The 20,903-nt window shown below is 43.2% G+C and overlaps 1 protein-coding gene across 1 annotated transcript in view; it reads left to right on the top strand.

The window, feature by feature from the left end:
• The window catches only part of PCSK2 (proprotein convertase subtilisin/kexin type 2), a 109,132-nt gene extending 89,527 nt beyond the window's left edge, over positions 1-19,605 (top strand). The window contains exons 9-12 of the mRNA XM_056357564.1: positions 7,199-7,414; positions 8,694-8,794; positions 11,293-11,520; positions 16,188-19,605. Of these exons, the coding sequence (XP_056213539.1) occupies positions 7,199-7,414; positions 8,694-8,794; positions 11,293-11,520; positions 16,188-16,674 (1,032 nt within the window). The 3' untranslated portion in view covers positions 16,675-19,605. The remainder of the gene's footprint in view (positions 1-7,198; positions 7,415-8,693; positions 8,795-11,292; positions 11,521-16,187) is intronic.
• The last annotated feature ends 1,298 nt before the right edge of the window (positions 19,606-20,903 follow it).

Genomic DNA, 20,903 nt, shown 5'->3' with positions numbered 1-20,903 from the left:
ATCCAGTAAACGTTTCTTATTTGCTGTTTTCATGAGTCCAGTTCTTTCCAGCTTCGGCTGTTGGAAGTTAAGGCAGTAAAAAGAAGTAATCGAGCTAAGCTGGTCTCTAGCTATTGCATTTTTATGATGTAGGCTTTTGTATTTGTATGTTGTGAAGAGTTGCTCATGGACTGAATTAATTTTTTGAGACTTCTTCTGCTCAGCCAGATTATATAAGATGCGATCCATTTGTGCTTGTGCTGGTGAAAACGTTATTGCTTCCATAATACAGTTCTACCTAAGAAAATGCTTCACAAGTACAAATTGCCAGGGGAGCAGTATTAAGAATTTATAGTCTCATCATGGCTCTGTAATTGGGCTCACCAATGAAAAAAGAAAGGACGGTGTTAAAAATGAAAGGAAATATTTCTCATTTGTCCCTCTCCAAGGCCACAGACATTGTTTTATTGTTCTTTGAAATATGCTGAAGCTAGCATGTTAATAGAGTATATGCAGTTAGATACCTCTAATGTTATTTTATTTGTTCAACAGCCAAATGAGGATAGGGGAATTAGTTTATGACCTGGCAGCCATCTGATTACTCCATTTCTGAGGAAGCCTTACAGGCTTCTTTATAACTTGCGAGCCCTTTACTATCGTATTGCTGTTGTGTCTGGAATATGCATTATGATTCCATGCCTTGTCTTATTTATATAAGATAAAATCAAACCTTATTAAAACCCCACATGAGTACGTTATATCTGCTTGGAATTCTGAAGTCACCCCATTCATCTGATGGGATATTTTCAGGCTTTTGTAAAACAGCACGGCCAGCTTTTCTGACCTGTACCCACACAGCCTTTGTCTGAGTGCGTGACCCAGGTCTGGAGATCAGTCTGTGACCATCTGCTATCCTGCCACAGCTCAGGGAATGGACATGTGCCTCTGAGGGCAGGGTAGGGGCAAATCTCAAGTGCTGCTGACTTCTGTTGTGATACTGGTCTCCTCAGGGATGCCTCGGTCAATGGCTGTTGCAGGTTTGTGCTTTGCACGGGCCTGTGACCGGGTTAAATATTGCCCTTCACAAAGACTCAAACAGCTGTCACATGAAGAGCAGAAAGCTGCTGCCTCAATAGGCTGGGCCAGCATGGCAGCATTTGTAAGCTCCAAATGTAAATATTTTCTTTATTGACATGTAAATTACTGTTTTCTAAGGAGGCTAGGCAATAATATAGCCTCAGAGTGTAGACTTTGATGTTTTGCTCTGACCCCAGGAGTGTTTTTGTCTACTCTCTTGCTGTAACTCAGCAGCCACATGCTATAGCTTCCCAGCAAGGCTGATGCTGCAAGGTGGGGAACCTTTGTGCTGTGTTGCAAGAGCCACAGGTGAGGCTGTGAGAATGGGGTTGGTCACACCAGTTGGGAGCCCTGGGCAGGGAAATTAGCATTGACACTGGTGGAAAGTAAATTGGGCCTTTAGAAATTTTTTCTCAGTGATAATACAGCTCAGAAGTACTGAAAAGAGGGTGGGATTGATTTTTCCAAATACTATTGATACCAAAATTAGGCCTGCAGAATTGTTGGACTGGAGTAATGCATTATTACTTGTGGTACACAGCCCAGGATCCAACACAAAAGGAATAGATAATTAGAAGGTTTTGCCTCATCATTTTCAGAGTTCCCTCCCCATTTTCCTGCTGGACTGAGCCCTAATTGAAACCTAATGCTGCCTCTCTTCACCGAAAGTGTAATTTTCCATTTGTTTCTCTTGGCTAACAGAAGTCTATCCAGTTTCAACAGTAATTTAGACATAGAAAGTGGCTTGAGCATTATTTTTAACCAAAGGAGGTATTGACAATTATGCAATTAATTAGGGGTTGGTGAATGGGAGTTCAGTACTATTCTGTGACCAAGTTTAGAATAAGTTACATAAAGCCTTTTGTTAGAGTTTAACAATTGCAGGGTGTAGTTCTTTGAGAATCTCATATGCAGACGTCTCTTGTACTTTGGTGATTATTACTTGACCCAAATAGTTTCAGAAATCTACTAGGGGGAACCAGACAACCAGTTGTTGCAGGCAACAAAAGATGAAAGGGACAAAAACGGGAGAAGCATGACTGAAACATGGTTCTGAAGGATGGTTGTCTTCTGCATAGCAGCCAAATACTTAGCTGAGTTCTTGCTTTGCCAAAATGGCTTTTCCTCCTTCTCCATTGAATGCCTGAGGGTTAGACAGGCCAGCAGCAAAGGGACAACACCTTCAGCAGCAGTGACTGTGAGCAGGATAACCCCGCTGCTCTTTCTTCTGTGCTGAACTCCATGACTTGTGCTGGGCAGGCCAGACATCCTGGGCTTTTCCAGGGGCACAGTACAGCAGCTCCAGGCTTTTGGAAGGGGCTGGATGTGGGAGAGGTGCTAAAGGTGTACAGCTCAAATAAGACGGCTGTTCCCCTGAACGCGTGCAGCAGCAAACTTTGGAAATAAGGTATGTTTCCAGCTTAAAACTTTGGTGTCTGTGGGGTTAAATTGAGATTAGTTGACTGGCTGTCGAGCATGTGTTCCTGCCTAGATTTTGCTTTAGATTTTAGCACTCCCCAAGAAATCAGTATAGGAAAGGAGCACGGGGATCCAGAAAATCACAGGCTCCCAGATTGCTCTGGGCAAATCAGCCTGACAGATGCCGAAGTAGCTGGTGGAGCCAGGAGAGTGAGTGCTCAATGGGCTGTCCAGCTGGCTCCATGTCAGGGATGCAGGAACACGCAGCAGGCTCCAGAGAACCCTGGCAGTGCCAAGGATGAGCAGCGGTTCAGCGATGCCAAGGGCTCGCTGCCTCCAGCTGGCTTACGCTGCACAGCCAGACCGGTCGTGCGCAGGAGGGGTGGGCAGACCAAGGCAGAGTGGCGTCTCCGCGTAGGCTCCTGGATGTCTCGAGAGCCCAGCCCAATGCTCCCACCAAGTCATGACAGCGGGCAAGTGGTCCCACAGCTCTTCCACAGTCCCCCCTTGCCTTGGCATGCCCCAGCCTGCGGGTGCGATGATCTTGTGTTGCCTGCCCGGGCTGCAGAATGTGCTTTCTGAGATAATTAGCAATCATTACTGAAGGATGCAGTTTTAAATTAGGAAACACATAAGAATTTTCAAATAATTTGTCCTGAAGAGAAAGAAATGCTCTTTTCAGAGGAAAATACAGTCAAAATTAATGGGGGATAGAAACTGAGTCCAATTCATAACTGAGTAGGACCCATGGCAAAGACTTGAAAAAGCTGTAGTATTTTTTGCTTTTCCCGGAAAAACAGTCTCTCTCCTACCGTAGCAGGCACATAAATTGCTATTAAATTATATAGAAGGTGCTGAAACACTTCTGTTTCCTTAAGGGGAAGAATTACAAAATAGCTATCATATGTCATGCAAAAAGAAGGATGCTTATAAAATAATATATGCTTTGAAGTTGTTACAGAAAGCAATTTCCAGTTCTGTAATTTTTCATATTTTTTTCAGATGTGCTCCATCTGCATTTTCTTCCTTAGAAATGTGAAAGTCCATAAACATCAGCAAACCATTTGGCTGCCCTTATCCTGAAATACCTTTTCACCATGCTTAAAAAACAACACAAAAAAGCTCCTCACGGACAGGTGCTGCTTTTTTTTCTTTTTATCCTGAGCCCATCTGCTTGGTGGTGTTCTGATGCTGTTGTTCCCTGGTGTTTGGCTTTTCAGGGCAGTTCTTTGTTTTTATCTTGTGCTGGTTGGAAACTGTTAGTCCTGATCCATGACAGAAGAATTAGGCCAAAGCAAAAGGGCATCAGAAACATGTTGTAAAGACTGTTCGGTTGTTTCCATCCATCTTTAACAACCCTGATGGCCAGGTGGGCGTGGGTGAACTAGAGGAGTCATTGCAGAGGTAGTGCCATGTTAGAGGCCCAGCTGTTATGCCCACGGGCACTTGCCAGCCTTGGTGGGAAGGGTCAGGGAAGCTGGAGGAGATCTATTTGTCAAATACCACCCATTTTATCTGGAAAGTGTGACTCACTAGTCAAAACTTTGAGAAACACTGGCTTTGGTGCTAGCCCAGCAAGCACAGTGAATGAACGCAGTAACAAGGAGGAAAAAAAAAAAAAAAAAAAAAAAAAAGCTCAAGATATGCCTGAAGTTACATAAGGTGAATTAGGCTGCAGTCCCCTGCCAGCTCACTTTTGCAAGGTAGTTCAGTAAGGAAGTTTTTCTGGGATTATTCTCTGCAGAAAATCAGAAAAGGGGTAAGAAAATGTCTCAGGGATATTTTTTGCTGGTGGCACAACATCCCACGGATGCTGGAAATAGAAAACCTGCTGTTTCTGCAAAGAGAGCTTCTCGGTAGCTGTCTGAGACTTCCTAAGCATCTAGCCTCGTCCAGGATTTAGTTCTGGTTTAGCCTGGATTGAGAGGTGGGCCTCTTTTTGTGCTGGTACAAATGCACCAAGATCCACTTTCAGCTCTGAGTGGATACAACCTCAGGTGGCTCAGAAGAGTGGGCGCAACACTGTGCATGGCTTTTGGGGGAAATGAGCAGGTTTCAACAGGATCCTGGAGGAAAGATACTCTTAAAAATCTATCTTATTATCTCGGTGGTCTTCTCTGTTCCTCCTTGATCTTCTGTCACACTCCCTCTGGTCGTTGTAGTATGTATTACTGCCACCTTCTCCCATCCTCCTTTTGCCTGAAGTTTACAGCAGCCCAAGCTGAGTCACAGCACTGAAACTTTTTAGGTTCATAGAAGGCTGAGATGCAAATAGGGGCTTTCAGTTCACTTTAAATAAGGCACTTAGTTGACCCAACTGGGATTTTTCTGGTTTAGGCTGTTACCATCCAGAGGTGGTAGTATTCACTTCCCCTGAAGCCATATCTTTCTGCTTGGTAAATGAATTGGTGCCCGAGGATGGCCACCAAACGTTTGCCAGTGCAAACTGTCCCACTCCTGCAGATATGGCTGTAGGAAATGTAAGCAGCAAGTCCGAAGCATCATTGCAAATAATGCACTTGGGCTGCTATCAGCTTATTCCAGTAGCGTTTGCTCCCCTTTCCAGTTCTGGCTAAGAAGTAGAGGCAATTGAAATTAGAGTGTTAAGAGGTGAATTATGGGTTTTAACACTAAGCCACACTTGTGGATGTGACTCTGATAGAAGTGATACCCTGAGGTCATTCTCATGCTAAAGTGCATAAAACCCGGCCCCAGCAGGACTCAGTGGGCCAATTCCAGCCATGAACTCAAGCCCAAATTTTGGTTTCTCTGTGAATTCCCCCTGCTCCCCACCAGCAATCTGTTACACCCGTTTTCTGCCATTCTGCCACAAATCCTGCCCATGGGGTGAAACACTTTGCAGCAATACCTGGTTTTGGCAGCATGGAACAATTTGCTGAGCGCGACTGAGTCTGTTTCCCTATGCTGAACGCTGCAGAGGCTAACTTCCAGGCACCAAACTACTTTTGTGAATTTATCACATGAAAATTAGGTGTTTCTTCTCCCTTTAAAATGGCTGGAAGGCAAAGGTTGTTTAAGAACAGGGTCATACATGCCAAGCGTGCTACTCCTGGCAGCAGCAGCCACCTGCTCTCTGCGCTGGGCAGCAGCCTGTCCTTTGGGGACAGACAGAGATGTGCTCGAGCTGCCGCAGAGGCTGTCCAAAGGAGCCAGATGGTGGCAAGGTGGTGTGATGGTGTACATGGGCACGGTGGCAAGCTTGGGATGTGGCCTCTGAAGTGAGTCCAAAGCCCAGGTTTGGGCCCTGTAGGCTAACGGCAGTCAGAGCACAAGGTGGGATATGGGAAAAGTTAAAGGGCAAAAAGGCATAACTGTTTTTGTTATGCTGATCTTTGTTTATCATATTTTCATAATTTGCTGGAATTATTTTGTTGTTAGAGTGTATATTTTTGCAACAGTGTCCTCCTTCCTTAAAACTCAAATGATTGATCTCAGATCTTTGTGGGAGTTCTTAGACTGATTTCAATAAGCTTTTTCATAGTTATCATCTTTATTGTGAAAATCTGTGTCCTGAGATGCTATATACCCGAGCGGCAGCAGACCTGCTGTGCAATTCAGTGGATTATAATGCAGCTCACTAACGTGCCTGAAATAATGAGGTTGCTCTGTTCAGTGGGGTATGATGAAAAATAGAAGCTACTGCTGGGAGCTCAAATTTGATTTAAATTCCTGACAGAAAAGGTTCCCTATTAAAATAGCATTGCAGGTTACTGTGTTTGTATATTCTTTAACTTCCATTTAATGCTAGACAATGAAGAGGGCAGAAGGGATCTTTTTATGTTCTGCCCAATGCATATGAACAGCATGTTAAATTGAGGCCTTGCATCCTTCTGGTGCCGTTGGAAGTAAACGTTTGATTAGATTGGACTAAACGCAAGAGAGAAAGCGATTGTGCTGGAATCGGTGGGAGATCTCAGCTTTGGGTTTCCCTGAGCATCAGGGTTCTCAGGTCTAACCCTCTTCCAGGCAGCCCCTGCCTCTTTCTTACTGTGGGGTGAGGAGAAGGAACCGAGCTGATCCCTTCCCACTCCTTGCCATGTGGAAGCTGGGGAGAGGATACAGATTTCTTTCTGTTAACTAATGGGAAGCCTTTATAGCTCCCCTGCAGCTTCAGTCTCTCCTGTCCATCTCTCGCTTTCTCAGCGTAATTGCTAGACTGTCTTTCTGTAGATGATTTATATGGCCTCATAGCTTTATTTTCTGCTTAGTAGTAGAAGCTGGTTTGTCAGAAAAACAGCTCTTGAGTCAGTGATACCTTTGGAGAAAGATCTATTGAAAGAAAAAGGTGCCAGTTTTACAGAGTTTTTTAGCCATTGCCTGAACCTAATTGGATCTTACAAACCGAGTGTGTGAGATGGCCTATATCCCTTTTAAAAGAACACTTTCCTCATAGCACTTAGTCCTTGACATAAACGCTAATGAATCTATAAAATGTCTTAGCGTCTGGCACAGGAGCCTTCAGGGCGTCAAGCAAAACAGGAGATAAATGTACATAAGATTGCATTGTCTGGGGCTGCCAGTTAGCCAGATTTAATAACCTGCAGAAGTCCATGTTATGTCAGTTTAAGGTTGATGTATATTTTGTTTGGACCAGTTTTCTCCTTTATAGATGCCTAGCTTTACAATCAGATGTGCAGTGTAACATAGCTGCTATCTCCTATTTGCAGTTTAACCCAAGAGGGTTGATTTTCCCCTTTCACAGGGCCGGGGTGGCAAAGGAAGCATCTATGTCTGGGCCTCTGGAGATGGGGGCAGCTACGATGACTGTAATTGTGACGGTTACGCATCGAGCATGTGGACAATCTCCATCAATTCTGCTATAAATGATGGACGGACAGCTCTGTATGATGAAAGCTGCTCTTCAACCTTAGCCTCCACCTTTAGTAATGGGAGGAAGAGAAATCCAGAGGCTGGTGTGGTGAGTCCAGATATTATTGTGCTGTTGCTGCTGTCTTTGTGCACTCCCACGACCTATTACAACTCTGTCAGCTTTGGAGCAGCAGATGGTTCTTTGTTGAGATGGATATTTTCTCATCTGCAGTATGTGATGGTGCCAAAACTGTCAGCTGAGGAGATGGGGGATTAACATTGAGAATAGCAATGATCTTCCATCTCTTAGAGTTTCATATAGTTGGTGCTTTCCTTTACCAGAAACCAGATTTAGTAGTTCAATTGCAGTCTTTCCACAGGACAGTGACAAAAGGTCTCTGTAAAAATCTAAATGAAAGGTCTCAACATCTGAGATCATGCTTACATGTACTGGCAGAGCAGTCAGGAGCCAGGCTTCTGCTGTACTACAGGCTACATGGAGCAGAAAGACATTGTCAGCCACAGAGGAAACGTGGGGGTTCAGCTTACCCTCGGTCTCCTGTTGAGCGGTGTGGAGCATCGTTCTCGAGTCCCTTACAGGGCCATGCCTACACCTGGAAAATACGCAGTTTCTGTTCAGGTGATTCTCTTCCGCTGTCCTGATGACGGCTCTTCAGCGCTTTCACACGAGCCAGGCCGTAGTCTGATCCACAGAGTGGAAAATTCAGGTGCAGTAACTCAAGGTTAGTTTTTGCCAAAAGCTGTTACGCATTTTCCATGGCCCTGTCTCAGACCCCAAAGGCACACTGTATGATCCTAAATGCCCACGTGCAGTAGCAGATGGAAAAATACTGTTCTCTGTCTTGGTATCGGGTCTCTGCTGGTATCGGCCAAGAGGATCTGTGGCACCTTTGTAATTGTCACCATAAAATCTATTTCTAAGGTTTTCGTCTGGTCTCTCCTAGTGACTAATCTGCATAGAAGGTAGCAGCCTGGTACTGCTGTTGGTTCTGGAGTTGCACAGATGTTAGAAAGCTCGATACTGTTAACAAGTCTAGTTTCAAAGCCCTCTGATAGCCACAACAGAAGGCCTTTGGTTAAGCTGTGATTATCAGAAATAAATGCCGTCTATGTGAGTTTGAGTTCTAAGTGGCAGTGAACATTGTTGTTGCTACATCATGATTTATTCTTGCATGCACACCTTCTGTAACTATGTCTCTCTGTGGTTTTAAAGGGATACATGATTCTAAAGAAGAAAACAGATCCTAGGCACAAACACACAATTACAGAGCAAGGACGCAAACTCCACTTTCTGTATTTTTCTGAGTCTGTAGCTGTAAGGAAAATGGACTAGCTGGTTTCGTTAATTACGTCTAATGTCATTGCAGGCTACAACGGATTTGTATGGAAACTGCACCCTGCGTCACTCAGGAACGTCTGCAGCTGCCCCTGAAGCAGCCGGAGTGTTTGCCTTGGCCCTGGAGGCTAAGTATGCTGTTGAGAAATTCCTTGTGAGCTCTAGAGAGGAGAGGGCCTGTGGTTTGTTTAATGTTGTTCATCATCTAAGTTGGCTGCCTGTGGCACAGGGCTAGAACGAGCAGCTAACAAGCTGCCTGCTACTGTAGTGACGTGCAGGGTAACTTACAGATGGAGCAGCAGTCCTGCCAAAGCCGTATAGCAGGTGCATTTTGGCTGACTTGCTCACTCTGTGTCCTCTCCATCCCCTGCTTCCAGGGGTTTGTTTTCTCCAGCACAGTTTGGAGAGAGAGATTATTTCATTTCCTCACGTACCCAGCGTGGAACACCCAGCCCACAAAAATGTACGAACGAACCTGTAATATCAGACAGGAGTTCACCTTGTGCCACATACTGTCTGCAATAAGAGATGCTCAGGGGAGAGTACAACAAACGGGGATTAAGAGCAGTCCTTCAGCAACAGCTCTGGCACTCGGTGGTTTGGATTGAGAGCAGTCAGCCTGTCCTGTGTAACAGCCACAGGCAGGTTTATCTTCCTTGAGTCTGACTAAGTCTTTTTCAGCTTGTCTGTGTTTGGCACCCCTGTCAGCCAGTGGCAATCGGTTCCACAGTAATAATGCTTTTTGGCAATGGTAGTGGGGAATGTTTCCTTTGTTTCTTCTTAACCTATTGCTGGTAATTAACTTCTGTGCTACATAATTGCTCTGTTACGTGAAAGAATAGATTTCCAATTGGCTATTTACCATCTCGGTGCTGTTTGTGACACTGGAGCCCTCTCATAGGTCTTGCTTCATTATCTTCTTCTCTAATGATTAGAAGTTTTCCTTACAATAACCTATACCATTTTTTTACTTTGTGTTAAATTATTTTGTGAAGTAAGGCAACATTTGCTCAGTTACACAGCTTTGGTTGCTGTAACCACAGCCTGGAGTGAGCACTGTGTACATAGTTTTCTTCAGCACTGCAGAAGAACTAAGGTTTGGCAGAGACAAAGTTTGCATCGTTACCAGAGCAGTGATGGTTGTGCTCAGAGCGTGACTTGGGCCAAGTCTAATTTTTCAAGTTTTATAACATAAAACACACATGTCAAGTGTTTAACCTTGGATGATCATTCCTTCTACTGTCAAACTCATTCAGTGGTACAGCCACTATGTAATATATTAATATGATCATAAAAATATACAGGTTTAATGAATTTTCTGACCACTGAACATTTAACTGGGACTACAACCTTAATACCTCAGTAATAATTATCATTCCTTTTCATTTGATCTGTCTGTGAAGACTTGAATTACTCTTGCCAAACGATCACAAGTAGAAATGAGACTGATACCCCTGGTTTGCAATTGAGTCTGTAGCCTTTGCTGAGAGGAAGGCGGGGGAGAGAAAGAACTGGCAGTGTCTCCTCGCTCCTTCCAGGCTGGGTCTATTAAATTGCGTCATGCAGAACTACCCTGGGTGGGGTACGCCAGGCTTCACGGGGATCATGAGCAATCTCCCATGCAGACTCCTCTTGCCTGCAATGTGTCTGTCAGCGCCTATACAATGTATGTCTGACATGTCCCTAAACACAGACCAATCTGTGAAATGGAAAATACAGCTTTAAGATATGCAGTAGCTCTTAAAAGATTTCAGTAAGAATGATGCAAGTGTTATCTGGTGTTCAGCTATCTTGTGTCACCTTGGAAAAATGACAGTAATTGGCTATTGTGGTGTGCATTTGGCATGCACACGTGCTTATTACTTGGGGCACGGAAAGCTGAAAAGCGGATCCTTTTAGGTTGATGCTTTGAATCAGATATATTGTAATGTTGAAAGAGTTCATCATAAAACAACTGGAATAGCTTTAGTTATGTAGAATTAGAATGTCAGTTCTAAAGCTTCCAGAATAATAACTTGTAAGTGCCCTTCCTGTCATCATAATCACTGCAAATCTAGGAAGACAAGAGCTGATGATGAAAAACGATCGTCGAATCTTGACAAATGTTACTTGACTGCATCCATCCATGCTAGTGTATCGCGGGTGACAAACCCCTACCATACCTTATAATGTGAGCCTACAGCCGCCCGCAGCCCGTGAACCCAGAGTCACAGAATACTGAAATTACTGACACCTCGGCTGTTGTAGCTCATCTGCTTCATCAGACTGGGACTTCTTTCTTTTTGTATTCTTTTCAGGATCTGGTATAATATCCTACTCATTTTACTAACTTAGAAGTTGCATGGTGACCTATAATGGGTAGTTAAAAGCTGTTATTTGCAAGAATAGGGAAATAATCAGAAATTATTTTGCATTTATGTTGAATATATTTTGGGGAAGTATTATACAATTAAAACCTATTCTTGTTCCCACTGAAATCAACAGAAGCTTTATTTATTGAAACATGTATAGGTACAATTTCTATGTGATCCATAGAAGCAAATTTTACCAAAAGGCTTACTCAAACACACTTTCTTTAATATCTGCTTGGAAGTACTGTGCTGTTTATTTTCCCTCTTTCTCTTCTACAGCTTGGACCTGACATGGAGAGACATGCAGCATCTGACAGTGCTCACCTCCAAGAGGAACCAGCTTCATGATGAGGTTCATCAGTGGCGTAGAAATGGCGTTGGGCTGGAATTCAACCATTTGTTTGGCTATGGTGTCCTAGATGCAGGAGCAATGGTTAAGATGGCAAAAGACTGGAAGACTGTTCCCGAGAGATTCCATTGTGTTGGAGGGTCAATACAGGAACCTGAGTAAGTAAATACTCTGGTACGTGTGTTTGGCTGCTCCTGGGCATTTAGGAGACCCCAAGTGTGCAAAAACCTTGACAAAGACATGTATAGTCAAAGAAACATAATGAACTTCTCTTTCTATGAAAGCTTAACGTTACCAATAGCATTCCAACTCTTTCAATAACTTGATAAAATAAATGCACTATGTGACCTTTCAGTTCATGGTTTGCTGCAGGAGTGCATTCTGCAGCTCATCTGTGTCATCATTGGTAGTGCCAGTAGCATTAACAGCAACATCCATTTCTCCTGGGTACTTACAGGTATGTCTGTGACAGAGACATAAAAAGCCCATGCACAAGTGAAAAGCTGGGAGGCTGGCACTGCAAATTACATAAACTGCTGCCACATGAAATATCTGTCAGCCAGGTCATATCTCCTTGTGACATATTCCAGCAGACAATTTTATCTCCAGAGTACTGAAACAATCATCTACAGGTACTAGTGATTCAGTTTGAACACTACAGCATTTAATTGTGTTTGGTTTGTGTTCTTCAGATCTCTAATTGCAGGCTAGGTGGTCAAATTATCTTCTGATTTACCTTCATGCGCTAAAGTGAATAAGTCAACAAGTGAATGTATTAATACTAATTGACTGCAACAGCTATAGTTCAATTTAATTATTTGAAGTACTGACCTAATAATGGCCAATTTATGCCTATACTGTTTGAAATTGGACTTTTCAGTGCCATTTTTGAAGGCATAGTTATTCTATTGGAAAAAGAAAGAAAACCAGTATGCCACCCTGGGCACATAGCTCAGCTGGGCAAAGAATCAGTTGGTTCCCAACCTTCCAGGTGGGTTTGTATTTACAGGATCCAAGGTTCTACAGCTGAGGTCTGAATTCCAGTTTATCTAGCCTACACATACTCACAGGTAGGAAATAAAGGAGAGGGTGCTGAAGCTCATTTTGAGCTATCTCTTAGTTGATTCGTAATTTAAATACAGACAAATAATCTTATTTATCGTAGTGCAGCCCTTTATTGGAATTAAATCCTGGAGGAAGAGAGAAAATCTCTTTCCGTAGGCTTGGCTCCATGCATTAGACAACGTGGTAGAAATATTCTGGTAACAGACTGAGCCAGAGTCAGGCAGATGCTACGCAGTAGTATTGTTTCCCTCTGCCTTTGTTTTTCTGTCCCATTTCTGTTGTTGAACAAATAGAAGAGCAGAAGCGATGGTGCGTTTCCTCCAGCCCAGGAATCTGGAACTGTAGTAAAGCTTCCCTATAGCTGTCGTTGCCTAACAAGCTCCCGAGTTGAGAAATACACTGCCTTGTATCTGTGTCGTTAGAGAGCAGCACCCAGAACAGGCTCTGTGCTTACAGCACACAGATTGGTGAAGTTCAGCCGAGTCAGTCACCACCTAAGCCTCGTAACATTACTGCAATGTAACCTCAGTGTGTGGCCCGAATGGGTGCCCCCCTATAATTGCACAACATATCTATATGTTAATAGGACTGCTGTAGTATTTACATTCCCCAATGAAAATGTCCCTGACAGGAGATAATAAGCATTATGACTTGCAACATCTACATACTTCAAATTACACTGTAAATAAAACTAGTTAAGTCCCAGCATCATTTGGAAATGAAAACGACGCTGCACTTCTGCCATGGATAATTGGGTTATTTTTCTAGTTTGGCCTTGCTGGAGCAACTTTTTCTATATATATTCTATATGTTTATATAAGTATAGATATAATATATCTATATTTAGGCATTTGATACAGAGGTGTGTACCAGAGCAGCATCGTCAGTTGGCAGAAAGACTCCAGCACAGGATTGACAGCCTAGAATATACAGGGTGCTGAAAGCACTCAGTATTTGAAGTGCAACATATCTCTGCTGCATGTAGAAACACTTGTTAGCAATGGGAACTTTCCCCGAAAAGGGATTTTTGTTGGTCAGGAAAAAGAAAAAAAATTGGTAAGTCTGAGTCTGGCTGGTTCAGGGAGATCAGAAGATGATTTAGAACATTGAAGTCTGTTAGCTGAGCCAAAGGAGCGTGCTTGTAGGGAGAGCTGGCTCCCCCAGCTCGTCTCTAACTGGGTACTGCATTTCATGCAAAAATGAATATACTATATATATAGCACTCGGGCAGCGGCACACCGCGAGGGTCTGAAAAACCCAACTCCTCTTCTGCTCCTTCTGCGTCAGGCTTTTTCCACCACCCCTGGTTCTCTTTGTTTCTTTGGGGAAATTCACCTGGACTATAGTAATTATCCTAGCAAAGCAGAGAGTATTGGATCCTAATTAACCAGAAAGGGCGAAACAGAGCAAGCCTTTTCTCTTGTGTGTGTTTTAGAGAGCTGAGATAACTTTTGCACTGCAGCACTTAAGAAGGTGGAGAGAAAAGCTGTCTGCAGCTGCCAGGCTGTCTGCAAAGCAGATGGAGTGGTAACACTGCTCTTATTTCTTTGGGTTTGGTGTTGATAGATAGAAAAGACTCACATTGTGGTGTCCTCCCTCATTTACTGGAGAAGATACAAAGCACTTACCACAACTATCAATGAAGCACTGTTTGACACAGCTTTGTCCACTGAGTTTGCTGGAAGACAACATGACTTCAGATTGCTTTGGGGATGATGCTCCCCATGCAGAGAAATTACAAGCATGTGGCAATTGCGAGATTATGAGCCTTCGTCTCTGACTGCATATAGTGCATTTTCCTTGTGCTTTGGCACACCAAATAAATCTTGAGGGTATTGAATACTGTATAGCTGAAATATTTGAACATATATGTTATACCAGCTTCTGCTCCAGGACATCCTTAAGATTCAGAACAACACAGTTTTTTCAGTTTAAGGTAAGTGTTTCAATGCCTTGAGCACCTGGACCTGAATATCATTTTACTCTGCAAGTACTCCCAGGAAGGCAATACTCTACAAAAGGGGGGCTGAGATTGGCCTGAGCCAATTAGCGATGTACTAAGCTGTAATACCTGGAGCTCATCTCAAGAAGAGAATTCCTGGAAGCTAGGCTTGAATGAAACATTTTCACTTGTCTCTGGAGAACATGCTATTTCATTAGCAAAGGGAAAAGGCTGGTATTCATTTCTTTTGAAAAGAAGCTGTTCATTACTGCGGTGTGGTCAGTGCCCTTTAAAAGGGACTCGGTTATTTTACTGCAAAAACCTAGATCAGGGAGAAGCCACTGGAACAGGTAATGACGAGCTGACTGAAGCCTTTTGTGACTTTTTCCCGTTTTTAATGATTGCAGTAATTCTTGTCTTTCAAGTATTTCTTTTAGACAAGGGAAAAGCGTCGCAGTGCTCACAGCACACTGATGGTGAAGACAGAGACTTTTGTTTATGCTTCTGGTGCATTTTGCCAGCCAAATGAGGCAACTGGTAATTGCCAGTTGCATCCTGACCCTGTGGGGCTTAGCAGGCGCTCGGCAGCCTCAGCTGCTGGCAGGGCACTGCTCCCGGGCCAGGCACCAGTGCCCTTAGGCTTGCACTGAGATTCCAGGCGGGACTGCCCAGCACACAGTGGCCCCCGGCCCCCTCTGTGAGAGCTGGAAGGGCATGAATGCACTGTGCTGTCCCCCGGCACGCTTTGGAAATGATGCTGCCTCGTGGGTTTCCTCAGCCACAGGTGGAGCAAACCACACTGTGGGTGCCCAGCACACAGGGAGCCAGGAACACCGACCGGCGTGGTGGTGTTCCCTGTGGTGTTCATTCATCCCGCTGACAGACACTGGTAAGATCATTAGCAGCTGAGTGCCCGCACAGCCCAGGTGCGAAGTGGTTTTCTCCTGGCGTGCTGACCTCCGGCGTTGCATCCTCGGGTGTCTGACTCTCTCTAGTAAAGGAGCCCCGTGCGCTGATAACGGGGATCTGGTTTCCATTCGATGACACGGTTCTTGCAAGATAAGTGCAGCAGGACTGAGCCTGTGTTCCAGCTGCGTGTCTGTCTGGTAATGCTTGAGGCAGGTGTCCTTGCAGTGAGTGGTTCATTTGCCTTCATGAGGACTGAATTATAACACCCAAGAAACTTGTGACTTCAAGGTGCAGCAACACTGGCAACAAGTGTGATGTCTTTGCTCAGTGTGTGTGCTGCCATAGAGGAGCCATTCAAAGATAGCAATTTTTATGGAAAAATATTTTTCAAATGAGCTGACGCTGGGATCCCATGTTTGTGCTGGTTTCCAGATCAGAACAAAGATGCGGATTTTAATGTGACTGCACTGAAATTCCGTGCAACTGGCTCCTCTGGCTCCAGACAGCCATTTGCTCCTAAATTTAAAGTGACTGTTCAGACATGACTGACCGCTCTTGATTCTTTTACTGAATACACACATTATTATTTTTTTATTACACAATATACTAGCGATAAGTAAAAGCCACTACTAAATATACATTAATATTTCTTAAAGAGCAGTATGTACTTCCTAACTGTATTGCTTCTCTCTGTAGGTGTGCATTTCATAACGTATTTTCAAATATTTTCTAAAAAGCGAATGTTCTCTTTCTGGCTGAGTTTGCAACTGTTATTTCCTTACTTTTCCATATATTAGTAAGGAAAATAGCATGGGGTTTTCTGACGCACCAAAACCTGGTAGCTTTAGCATGAGCCATGTTGCGCTGTGTATATCCTTTTAATTTGCTTATCTGTCTTTTGACCTGCAGAAAGATACCACCAAGTGGCAAGCTGGTCCTCACGCTTACGACTGATGCTTGTGAGGGGAAGGAAAACTTTGTCCGATACCTTGAACACGTCCAAGCAGTTATAACTGTGAATTCCACCAGGCGAGGAGACCTCAACATCAACATGACCTCGCCGATGGGAACAAAGTCCATTTTACTGAGCCGGCGCCCCAGGGATGACGACTCCAAGGTGGGTTTTGACAAATGGCCTTTCATGACCACACACACTTGGGGAGAAGACCCCCGAGGCACCTGGGCTCTAGAGATTGGGTTTGTCGGCAGCCTGCCACAGCGGGGCGTGCTGAAGGAGTGGACACTGATGCTGCATGGGACCCAGAGCGCACCATATATAGACCAGATAGTAAAAGATTATCAGTCCAAACTGGCCATGTCCAAGAAGGAAGAGCTGGAAGATGAATTAGACGAAGCAGTGGAGAGAAGCCTGAAGAGTATACTGAGCAAGAACTAGTGCTGTTCTGCATGACGGTGTCTTTCCTTCCCCAGATCCCTCTACTCACCTTTCTACTATCCAAACCTCCGTGTTAGACATACTACAATGATCGTCTCTGTAGCCAAATTATCACACTTTCTTCATTTTAAAGTCTTATGTCTCGCCAATAATTATTTTAATTACCACTGAAGCAATCCTTTTTTTACTCTAAACCATAAATATACTGTCCCCCACCAAATGCTATGTACAGTTTGTGACTGTAAATGATTTTTCTTTTGTGTCATACAGATAGGTAATAACCTGCAAAGAAGTTGATGGCTTTTCCCTTCATATTTTTTGTGGTAAATGTTGTTTGTATTAAAAAAAAAAGACAAGTGAATATTAACATCAGCAGTTGGTGATAATGGGCACATTTTTAAAAAACTCTTGTGAGAGAGGGAATCACAGAGAGGTTGGCTGGAGAGGTCTGTGAACGTCTAACAGCTCCTTCTGCGTCACTGACTTCAGTGGGACTTTCCCCATTGGGTTCAACCAAAGTAGCACTAGACCCTACAAAAAATAATAACCCAGAGATGAAGAAAATCTAGCAATCCAATTCTCATGAGAGTTTTCTTTACTACGTACACTTACACAACATACACGCTAACGCTTCAGCCGCAGAATGGGTCAACAGGCTTGCAATAAGGAAGGCAAAGCGATGCCAAAGCCGGGTGACAGGGGGAAGTGCTTTGCAAACAGGGTCAGGGCATTCTAGAAGCACAAGTTTCAGTTTTGTTTTGTTTTTTGAATTTTGGCAATTTAAATCAATTTTCCATCTTACAGCAGAATGAGCACATAGGGAATGAGCTGTAGGATTTCTGGTGTGCAAAAGTGCATTTGCTTGTCTCTATACTGAGATGTACTACAGCAGCGCAAGATGAGGCTGTGTCAGCATTTCCAACCGCAGACCCCTGTTTTCTGGGGTTTACAACCTGGCAGTACATTGCTGTGGGAGAAATTTGAAGTGTGCAGTTTCCGTCCCAAAGCAATATTTTATTCAAACTTTCATTTTTAAAAATAGAGATTTGTTATTTTTATGTTAAACATATATATTTAAGGAGAAAAATATGCCTAAGTTATTAATGTGTGATGCAAAATTGGCATTCTTGAGAAATAAAATGTAGTGTGTTCAGGAAGATTTGTTGGTAATCATTGCTCTTTGCTGTTTATAGAGTCAAGTCCCACCTTCGCTTTTCGTACATGAGTAAAATCAGTCTCTCAGAATCTGCTCTGGCTATTGCTGCAAGACATAACATCCTCCTTGGTGGGCATTACTCATGGTAGCAACCACTACATGTTCTCAGGTTTGAGATCCAAAATTTAACCTTTGAACAATAAAGGGTCTTGATTCTGCAAATATTTAGGTACTCGCTTTACAGTAGAGGCTACCAGTGAACCTACTCAAGTACTACTTTTAAGCAGGTGCTTCAGATCTTTGCAGGATCCAAGATCTAATTTTTAGCAGTGACTAGTTTCAGAATTTTATTATGTATTTTTAATATGCAGAGTATTAATCTAAAACATTTTAATAAGTTGTCCTGGTTGATCAGGTGCATAGTAGTAGAAACACGTTCAGTAAGTAAATATTTATCTAATAAATTAAAAACATAACCCAAAGGTTGTATGGTGGACACGTTTCACTTAAGAATGTATTATCTATGCTGTTACTTCTTGTGAATATCCATCTTTTATCTTTCCATAAGAGGCCTGTTCTTTCCTTTACAAATCCAAACGCAAAATAAACAGCTCAGCCTGCTCAAAGTCTATGTGAATTACACTCTAAAGGCAAGACAAGCAGCCTCACGCTACTCACAGGTTCCTCATTGCGTGCAGCAGTCCCTTCAGACAATCAGGTCACACTGGAGTAAAACAGGCATCGGCAGGAGAAGAATCAGGCCCTGTGTGATTTTTATTTTTGAAGTGCTCTTGGTTATTTGTTCAAATACATTATAGTGCCAACTGTGTTTAATTTAGTGATTTAAAACTTAACCCAAGGACAAGATGGGTCCATTTCAAAGCATGAACTGGAGTTCAGGAGGCGTGAGCTCCCTGAAGTCAAACGGGTTGGGGACGGGTTTGCTGCTGTCTTTGGAAGTGAACGGATCACACTGAGGGCAGTAGGTTTCCGTGAAAAGCACCCAGTTTCAGAAAGAGCAACATATGCATATCAGAGGGAAGAATTTACCATATATATCTCTCTATTTTTATGCATACACCTGTATGTCTAAATGCATACAACACATCTGTATCTCTATTACATACAATATGTCTATTCAGAGTCTGTTACATATATTTGCTTATAAATATATGTAGAATTACATATGGTATGTAATGTACAATACACGTACACACATCGTAACTTTTGGTGTGTATGTGTTCAAAGAAAGAGGTAACTGGAAGCTTTTGAAGGACTTGTAAAAGGTGGGAGAAGTTTTGGAATAAGCAAAGTCCATGTGGAAATCTTAGATGAACATGTACATGACTTTCCATTGCATTCATGTAATTTTACAGTTCTTTGTTCAATCATTAAATATCTTATTAAGCAGCAAAATAACTAGATGGTTGTTCATATTTTCATAATGCTGACATAATTTATTAAGTGAAGGATCACGATAATGAGTGATATACAGAAACGGTGAGTTTTGATATAAGTATATATAAAACTAAGTGTATATACAATATAGAGATCTTCAAATTCATCAGGATTTTTGCATCAGGGGATCGCTGAAAAATATGTCCAGTTAGACTAAGTTTTTATGGTATTGCTGATGGAAAATAAAGTTAATTTGTTAGTATTTCTAATAAAGGGGAAAATGAAGCTCATGATTTGAAATAGGTGAGCACTGTTTAACTAAAGCCCTGTGATGATGTTTTATAATATGAGTAAAATAAAGAGCTGTTGTAAACTGGCAGGTCCTATCATCATTGCCTATCCGAAGGTACACGGAGGTAATATGCTGTCTAAGTGGGATGACTTCCTACTCCTCTGCTCTTTGCACTGATAAAGAAATTTGTATCCTTTGTGTGTGGGATATTGAGAAAATAAGCACAGTCCTCCAAAAGAGTTGACAGCAACAGATGGAGAGTAACAGGCTTTGTGTTAACTCCGATACAGTGGGACACCAAAGGTGAAGGCCGCAGGCTAGGAAGAGCCGTGGGCATTACTTACATGGTTCAAACCTGCTGGCTCCAAGGGCAGAGGCATGCAGCGATGCGGGTGCTGAACTGCTGCCCTCAGTGGGAAAGCGGATGCTCAGGCGGACAGACAGTGACATTTTTGCACTCCACTTCGTAAGCAGTTCTGGCCCCAAGGAAAGGCTGCGGCAGATTTTATTTATCTGCTGTTTGGAGCACTTCACAAAAAACAAAAAAGCAAGCAAGCAAGCAAACAAAACAGAACAAAAGCAAAACCACTGCCCTCTTCCTCCCTACTTCCCACCCACACCTTTGAGTACTTTTTAGCTGACATTCCCCTAGCACGGGGCACATTTCTTACCATGTCTGCAGCGGTAAAAGCTGGCAGGGAACCTCCCGGCACAGTTCTGACTGGCTCTGCTGAATAGCTGCTCGCAAGTATTTCACCATTACACTGCAGCGTTAGCATTTGAACACTTGGTTGAGAATCTGCATTTCAAGCAGCAGATACCCCATAAATCATGAGATTTACTGTACCTTTCAGCGGTCAGGTTTTACTGTACCTTTCAACACAGAATACTAGTGTTTTTTCTCTATAATTTTCATACAAATTCACAGAAGGATGCCTGTCGTCTGCAGCTTTACTGGGCAACTGCCCCATGGCAAGCAGGTCAGAGATCATAGCAGAGTTTAGGCCTTAGTTCTTCATGGCCCTTGACTTCTGCCACTGTCCGTGGTGCAACTCACCACCAGCTCGGTTCAAGTCTTGAACCTCGAGTTGCTGCCTGTGCAATGCAGTACATGACTTCTTCAGTAACACGTGCCACCAAATCCACTTTAGGAGTGATATTTATACTGCACAACTGCTGAACAAGGTTGACGAGCACCAGAAAAAAATTTCAGTGTCAGCAGCAAAGAGTGGTGGAACCCAACCCAAATGAAAAAACCCAACACGATACAGAGGAAAGTCTTAGGTGATGTGAGAAGGCAGTCCTGAAGCGCGAGTGGTGCCCAGCCCCCTCCTGCACAGCTGATGGGAGCAATCACCCAGAAGGAAAAGGCACAACAATGCC

The sequence above is a fragment of the Falco biarmicus genome, chromosome 12 (assembly GCF_023638135.1).
Source record: "Falco biarmicus isolate bFalBia1 chromosome 12, bFalBia1.pri, whole genome shotgun sequence".
Classification (NCBI taxonomy): Eukaryota; Metazoa; Chordata; class Aves; order Falconiformes; family Falconidae; genus Falco; species Falco biarmicus.
Note: the sequence above shows the minus strand (reverse complement) of the source record. Positions and strands in the feature narration are given on the sequence as shown.